General features: G+C 68.1%; 1 protein-coding gene across 4 annotated transcripts; it reads right to left on the reverse strand.

Annotated features, from left to right (window-relative positions):
* MIDN (midnolin) lies at window positions 1-7,364 on the reverse strand. 4 transcript variants are annotated; one of them, XM_047100788.1, is made up of 8 exons: window positions 6,736-7,364; window positions 5,596-5,683; window positions 5,353-5,415; window positions 3,297-3,425; window positions 2,900-3,211; window positions 2,576-2,741; window positions 2,158-2,418; window positions 1-1,471 (listed from the first exon to the last, which is right to left on the reverse strand). In XM_047100788.1, the coding sequence occupies exons 1-8, from the start codon at window positions 6,966-6,968 to the stop codon at window positions 1,194-1,196; spliced, it is 1,530 nt and encodes a 509-aa protein (XP_046956744.1). In that variant the 5' UTR covers window positions 6,969-7,364; the 3' UTR covers window positions 1-1,193. The 4 variants fall into 4 exon arrangements, with proteins under 4 accessions (XP_046956744.1, XP_046956742.1, XP_046956746.1 ...); XM_047100786.1 differs by having other exon boundaries at window positions 2,576-2,744; XM_047100790.1 differs by lacking the exon at window positions 3,297-3,425 and having other exon boundaries at window positions 6,736-7,363.
* Window positions 7,365-7,645: the final 281 nt, after the last annotated feature.

The following is a 7,645-nucleotide window of genomic DNA, read 5'->3' on the forward strand; positions in this document are numbered from 1 at the left end:
GGTGGGGCAAGGACAAGACTGGGGGGTAAGGGGGGCAGGGCCCAATCATCTCCATTATCAGTAAAAATAAGTGAATGAACAAAAACTCCACCCCCATTGAAATGGCCCCAGTAGGGGGTTTGCCCCTCTGCCCCAGGGGGAATCTGGGGATGAGAGCGGGGAGGGTCCAATTAAGACCAGCAGCGAACCCCCCCCAAGGGGGTTAATGCTACACAGCGTCACCCCTACTGGGGGCTTCACAGCTCAGCACCCCCTCCCCTCCTGGCTGCCAGAGGGCCTCCAGACACAGCCCACAGGCCCAGATCCCTCAGGTTGGGCCAGGAAGGAGGGCTGGGGGTATTATTTCCCCTGTCCCCCCAACCATTTCTCTCCCGAGTTTTCAAGAGACTCCCAACCACTATTGGCTCAGAAAATTAATAGTCTATAAATACCCCAAGCTCAGAACAAAAGGGGGGCGGGGCAGGAGGAAAGGGCACAGTGCGTGGACTCGAAGGCTGGCGTCTGGTCTGTTCCCCTCCCTCTCTCTCCTTTCCTACTAGGAAAGGGCCCCACACCCCCACCTGAACCCCAAGGCTGGCTGTGGCCAGCCTGCTGAAGCGCTTTTTTTTTTTTTTTTTTTTTTTTTTTCCTGGAAAAAGAGACCAAGAGAAAAAAAGCACAGATGTGGAGAAACGGCCCCGCGGGCGCAGGGCTCTCTGGTCGCTGTGGGGCCTGCTGGCCGCCCTGGAGGCCGGTGTGCACGGCAGGCCTTCCCTCCCGGGCCCTGCCCGTCTGTAAAGTGCATCATGAGGCATCTACATTTTTGACTTAAACCTGAAGGGACGGGGGCGGCTTCCTCGTCCCCACTCTCAACCATCTGGAGTGACTGCTACATATCTGGAGCTTGGGAAGTGGGCGGGGAGGGGCCCAGCTCGGCCGAGGCTCGAGCCGGCGGCGGGAGGAAGAGGCGGGGAAGTGTGAGCTGAACCGAGGCGGCAGGAACCCAGTCCATGGAGAGTTCGGAAAACCACGGTTAAGAATGGAACTTAAAAGAAAAAAAAAAAAAAAAACCACGAAAAACAAAAAATCAAAAGGAAGCTGGCCGGGGAGGGGGGGGGGGCCTCCTGCTGCCCTGACCGCCTGCCCTCCCGCGTGCAGGCCTCGCTGGGGGGGGGGACTCTCGGCCCAGGGTGGTCGGGCGAGGGACGCGGGTCCTAGGCCACCACGAACTCTGACTTAATGTCAGGATTGACTTCCGGCTTCCAAACGGAGTCCTCAAAGTCGAGGCCCAAGCCGGAGGCCTCGCTGGGGCCGCCGCCGCCGCCTCCCCCGCTGGTGTCGCTGCGGCCGGCCTTGCGGCTGGGCGGCCAGTGGTAGGGGCCGCGGGCGTCGCGTCGCGCCTTCCTGCGGAGCCGCTTCTGCTGAAGCAGCAGCTGTAGGCGCTCCACCTTGCAGCGGGTGGCCCGGTTCTCCGTCTGCCGCAGCCGGTCCCCTGGAAGGAGGCAGGGACTGTGACTCCTGAGCGCCCGCGCCCCCGCCCGCGCCCCCGCCAGGAGACACAGCCCGGGCTCCTTTGAGCCGGCCGAGGGGGGTCTTTGCGGCTCTGGCGGACCCCGGGGCCCCCCGAGTGGACTCGAGCCGTCCGCTGCCTGTGTTAACCGCGAGCCGGGCGCTGGCAAGGCCGGGTCCAAGGCAGACGCGGAGCAACACTAGTGCCCGAGTTAGGTGGACCTCCAGCCCTGAGGCTGGTGCCTTGGTTTCCCCTTTGTGACCTGGGGGCCGGGGGTCTGCCCGGCAGAGAACAGTGCCACTGTTCCACAGGTCTCAGGATTCATTGGGGATGACTGGGTCTCTGGGGGACACAGGCTACCCCCAGAGCAGCTCCAGCGCCCTCCCCTCCATCAGACTCGGCCATTCAGAGGCTCCACCTGCCATCTGGACAAGGTGCGGGGGGGGGGGGGGGGCGCGAGCAGGGAGGAAGTACCCCCCCAGGAGAGGACAAGGACACTTTGTGCCCCCAACACACATGCTCCCTTCTCTCCAGGCTCGTGCGGAGAGGGTGAACAGCAGCTGGTGCCCCCCCTCCTCCCCCAGCTCCCCGGTGGGTCAGCTGCTCTGAGCAGCCCACAGAGGGGCCTTGAACAGCCCAAGGGCGGGCGGGGCCAGCCGGTCACTTACCCAGAGGCTTGCACGTGCGGGCCTGGCTCAGGGAGGCGGGGGCTGCAGCCGCCAGCTTCTCACAGGAGGTAGTTTTGGGGGTGAGGTCCGGGGCGGGCGAGGCGGGCGCGCACTGGGCATGGCAGCGTAGCTGGGTCAGCGACGGGGGCATGCCCTGGTAGTGCCGCGTGGCACTCAGAAGGTCGTTGAGGATCTGCAGGATGGTGCCGATGTCACGCCGCGGCCGCCCGCTGCTATCCTGGCAGTTGGGGTGCAGCGTGCCTGCAGGAGGCAGGGGGGCTGCTGGTGAGTCCGAGTGACTGACACGCGGCCTCAGAAGGGCAGGGCGCCCCTCGTTCGTATACGGCGGGACCCCAGGGTGAGGGCCCAGACACGCAGACCCGCGGCCTCTGGGGTGGGGACGCGCCATGGCACCTACCAGAGAAGGTCCCTGAGAACACCCCCGGGGCGTGGTTCACGAAGCTCTCAATGACAGCGCCGGGTTTGCGGGAGCGGGAGGCGGGGCTCCCGCCGGGGGTGGACGCGGGGCTCCCGCCGGGGGTGGACGCGAGGCTGCCAGCACCGGCCGGGGGCGAGCAGTCCATCTGCTGGTCAGGGGGAGGGAGGCATGGTCAGCTGCGGGGTGCAAGGACAGCCCTCGGGGGCCAGGGTCTGGGGATGGCCCTCCGTACGGGGAACACCTCTGGGACCGCGGACAGCCACCTTCTGGGCCCCGAGGAGAAGGCTTCCGGGCAGGACTCACCTCGGGGCAGGTGGCAGCTGAGTGGGAGCGGAAAGAGCCGGCTGTGACGGGTGAGGGGGACGCAGGGGCAGGGCTGCTGGACACCGGGGGCACTCGGGCGGCGCTGGACACTGGCCGGCAGGGAGAGGACACAGGGGCGGTCACGCTGGGGCCCCCCCGGGCGGCGGCGGCGGCGGCGGCGGCGGCCGCCAGCACGTGGCGGTGTTGCAGCGGGGTATGCTGGGCGGCCAGCTGCAGCTGGACGAACATCATGTGGTCACCCACGCGCAGCGCCAGGGTCAGTGGCGAGCGGCCGGACAAGAAGTCACTGACCTGTAGAGAGCGACTCGTCAGCGCCAGGGCCCCGGCCTGCTGCGCCCCCAGCCCGGCCCGGCCCCGGCCCCCCGCGCTGCGTGACCTGGGGCCTCTCGCCGCCCCTCTCTGGGCTCTGGGGTCCCTGTCGGTGCCACGGATGCTTAAATAAAATGAATCGGTATTTCCGGAAGACGCCTCCGCCAGCCCGGCCTGGCCCGGGCGCCACTGGGGGCTGTGGGGGACAGAGGCGGGTCAGATGGGGGGGCCTGGCCCGCCCTGGCCAGTTTGGTTCTTTCAAGGGGAAACCGAGGCCAGAGGGGGCAAGGCCCAGTCGGCGGTCGCTGTCCTCAAATAACCCCACCCTCCCAGCCCCCAATCCTCTGCCTGTGAATATGGGAGGGGGGCCAATCTCAGACCCCCTCCCAGTTAAGCCACCCAGGCAGCAAGTGGGCGGGAATTCCTGGACAAATTCTTCGTCCTAACCTTTGCTTTCTCAAGATAAATATTTATCTGTCCTGGGTGGGGCTGAGGCTGAAGGGGAGGTTTAGCTGCTGCGGGAGGGGGCCCTGATGGTTCTCTGAGGCCTGGGTCCCCTGAGAGCTCAACACAGCCCCAGCACAAACCCTCAAAATCTGGCGGTGTGCGTGGGGGGGTGCATCTGAGCCCAGGCTGCACTGGGCTCCACCTCTGGAGCCTGGCCAGCGCCGAGCTTTCCCCAGGGGCCAGGATGGTGGGGGGGGTGGAGGTTTCTGAGAAGTGACATAGGCCAGGATGACTCAGAACCACCGCCTCCCAGCTCTCTGCTGGCAGCGGCTGGCGTAACCTTGGGGGCCGTGGGGAGGAGGAGAGGGAGGTGGGCAGTTTGCAGCCCCCACCCTGAAGCCTGGTCTTCATGGCATCCCCCCCGCCCCCCCGCCAGCCCCAGAGACTCCCCTTGCAGGAAGGGCCTGGGGTGGCTTCCCAAGGGCAGCTGGGGAGTCCCCCCCCACCCCTCCGCCCTGCAACTTCCTCCCTGGGGAGGGCGAACAGGAGGGCATGACTCTGTGCCAGGCGGGGAAACAGCCCTGGGAGCTCAGTCACTCCGCCCAGTGGCCCCCCCCCACTCCTGACGCAGGCACCCTGGGGCGGATGTGAACCAAAGACACCCCTGGCCCCCCCACCTCCGCCAACCGCAGGCCCCCCATGAGCAGAGCTCAGTTCAGGAAATAGAGCTCAGCTCCCACCTGGCTCCCGGGACCCCAGCTCTGCACTGCCCACCCCCCCCCCCCAAGGCAGACCACCCAGCGCCAGGGCCCCTCCTCACTAGCTAGCTGCTGAGGACAGGATGCTACATGCCGGGGAGGGGGCGAGGGCCTCAGGGCAGGAGGAGGGAAGCCGCTGAGCAGGTTTCCTGCGGCCAGCCCAGCCCACCCCCTAGCTGGGGCGGGCAGCAGCAGGCGGATGGCTGAGGCCTGTGTCACCCTCCCGGGAGGAGGGACCCGCCGCCAGAAAAATGAGGAAAGGAGGAGGTTAAAAAAAAAAAAAAAGAAAAGGCTGCAACAAAACCGGGAACCCGGGTGTGGGCCAGCCCCAGCCTCCCGCTTCACCTCCTGGCCAGTTACTAAATATTTTCCTAACATCCTGTCTAGGCTGCAGCCCTGGGGCTGGGTGCCCCCCTCCCCCTTTTGGGGCAGAGAACAAAGGCCAGAGGGAGGAGAGAGAGGAGTGACTCCGCACCCCTTACAATGGGGTCACGGAAGGCGGAAGGACTGTCACCAGGCTGGCCCGTCCAGGCGCCCCCCTCCCCGCAGAAATCTTAAAAAGGTCACCCCAGGGAAACCGCAGTGGCTGCGGAGGGGGTGCTCCCCAGTGTGGGCCTGGGGACCCAGGCCCTGGTGTGGGAGCGTGGGCCAAGGTTACCCCCTCAGGCAGGCTTGTGAAAGCCCAGCCCCCTCCCCCATGGCAGCCACCGTGGGAGAGAAGGCCCTCAAGGTCAGGTGGTGAGTGCTGGGGGGGGGGGGGCGGGGTGTGGGTAGGAAGGAGGAAGAGGAAGCTGGGTGACCAGGCTACCCGGGCAGGAAAGCTGGGCGGCGCACCCCCTCCCTCCCCACGGGTCTCCAGGGAGCACAGACAGCCCCAGGCCCTCGCCCTGGGCTGGGAGGGACCGGCGAGGGTCTTACCTGTGTCTCAGTCAAGCTCTCCAGGGCCTGCATCACAGACTGCTCTGGCCTTGAGGCCTGCGACTGCAAACAGAGAAGCCGCTTTGAGCGTGCGCTTGGGTCAGAGGGCCCGGGCACCGGGGCAGGGGAGCCGCTTGCCGGCAGGGCCGCCCTGGCAGGGCGTGTGCTGGGAAGCGAGCTCTCAGGGGAGGGGGCTGCCCGCCTGTGCCAGAGCCTCCGGGGCACTGTGCCCCAGCCATTTACCATGAGGCCCGCCTCCACGGTGGGTACCAGCGTCAGCTTGCTGCCATCCCCCACGCCGAACTCCTGCAGCTTCCCCGAACTGAGCCGGCTGGGGGGAGGAAGGAAGAGGGTGAGGCCAGGAGACAAGGCAGGGACTCGGAAGCAGAGGCCGAGGGGGGAGGGCTGTGCTCCTGGGGGACGCAGGGGAGCCCTTCCCACCCCTGTCCCTTCCCGGCCTTCCACACCCGGGGCCTGAACCTCCCGGTGGGGTGGGGGGGGAGGGGGGGTCTGTCAGGCATCTGGCCCCGAGAGCCCCCAGGCAAGTGGCTCAAATCTCCTTCCCAGAAGCCCCAACTCTGTACTAGGGCACCACCTCTGCACCTCAACAAAGCACTTTTTCATCATCCGGGTGCCAGTGCGTCCTTGCCACCCTCTGCCACCCTCCCCTCACCCCAGGGTCGGCCCCAGCCAGTAATTCAGCTCCACCGACCCGGGGCTCCTCTTTGTGGGAGCCACAGGGCTTAGCCTTTAGGGTCTTTTTGCGGGGCCGGGCTCCCCCTCCTCCCTCCCTCTCCCTCTCCCTGGCGCAGGCCGCCGCCGCTCAGACAAAGGAGACCCTCCCCCACCCGCCCCTCCCCCACTGGGGCCCCTCCGCTGGGGATGGACAGTGCGTGTCCCTGGAGGCCCGCGGGGGGAGTGCTCCCCGGTCTGGAGGCGATTTAAATACCAGGGGGGAGGGGGAGGCTGCGGGAGTGCTCGGTGGTTAGAACAAAGGGGGGTAGAGAGACGCAAGTGGGGGAAGAACACAGCCAGACGTGGAGGGGGGCACCGAGCAGATGCGGAAGCCAGCCGGAACGCAGGCAGAGAGGGAGGTGGCCGCGCTTCCCTCCCCCGCAGCCGGGACCCCCACACTGACCCGGGACTGCTGCCTTCCCGGGAGGGGGGGAGGGCCGCCCTCGCAGCCGCCTTTGTGCAGCGACCCCAGGCGGGGGAGGGGGCCGAGGCAGGCAAGGCCGAGCAGAGGGCGCCCGAGAGCGCGCGGCGCGCCCCCGCCCCCCGTCTGGCCGCCCCCTTCCTTCCCCGTGCGGCGCGCTCTTTGTTCCCGCCCGGGGGCCGGGGCCCGAGGGGGCGGCGGGCCCGGGGGCGGCGCGCGGTACCTACGTGTCTTTGTGGAGCAGTGCCAGGCGCTCCTTGGGCACTTTGAGCCTCTGGGACAGCCGCTTGCGCAGCCCCTCCACCGTTTCGTCCGGGGGCACCGACAGCTCGTAGCGGGTGCCCGTCGTGCTGTGGATGGCCAGGCTCATGGGAGCCGCCTCGGCCGCCGGGCCCAGCTCGCAGGCGCCGCCGGGGGCCCCGCGCCGGCAGCTCCGGGCGCCGCCGGGCTGCGGCTCCATCCCCGGCCCGCGCTGGAGGGATGGGGTCCGCGGGGCGCCGCCAATCCTCGCCGCGCCTCCGGGCAGTGCTGGGGGGCTCCCCGAACCGGGGTCCTCGGGGCTCCTAGGGGCAGCGCGCGTCCCCTTCGAGAAAGTCCCAGGAGCGGAAGGTGAAATCAGGAATCAAAATCCAAGCAGCGCTCCGGGGTCGCGTTGGCTCGTCGGGGCGCCTTCCGGGGGTGGGGACTGCACTCGCGGCTCCTTTCAAGGACAGTGGGCGCGGAGGAGGGTCCGGAGAGGGGGGTGCCGCTCGGGCTTCCGCGCTCGGTGCCGTCCGCCGCTCGGGCCGCGCTTCCCCGCGCGTCCCCTCCCTTAGCAACAGCCGCCGCCGCCGCCGCCGCCGCCGCCGCTTGGAAGATCTGGGGGTGAAAGTAACAAGAAAAAAAAGTTATAATGTATCAACGTTCCAAGGGGCGGGGCTGCCGCCCCCTCCCATTCACTACTTACTCCGCCGGCCCAGCGCCGGCCAATCGTCGCGCGCCGAACGCCCAGTCGGCCGCACGGGCGGGCCAATAGGAACCGCCGCGGCGCTGCCCCACGTGGCCGCGCGGGCCCGCCCCTCGCTCCGCCCCCGGCCCGGCGGCCAAGGGGAGCGCGGCGGGGGCGGGACTGGCGCCGCTCCGGCCCGCCCCCGCGCC

The sequence above is a fragment of the Lynx rufus genome, unplaced genomic scaffold (genome assembly GCF_022079265.1).
Source record: "Lynx rufus isolate CCGP_SWC_20201006 ecotype Redwood Valley unplaced genomic scaffold, mLynRuf1.p SCAF_53, whole genome shotgun sequence".
Taxonomy (NCBI): domain Eukaryota; kingdom Metazoa; phylum Chordata; class Mammalia; order Carnivora; family Felidae; genus Lynx; species Lynx rufus.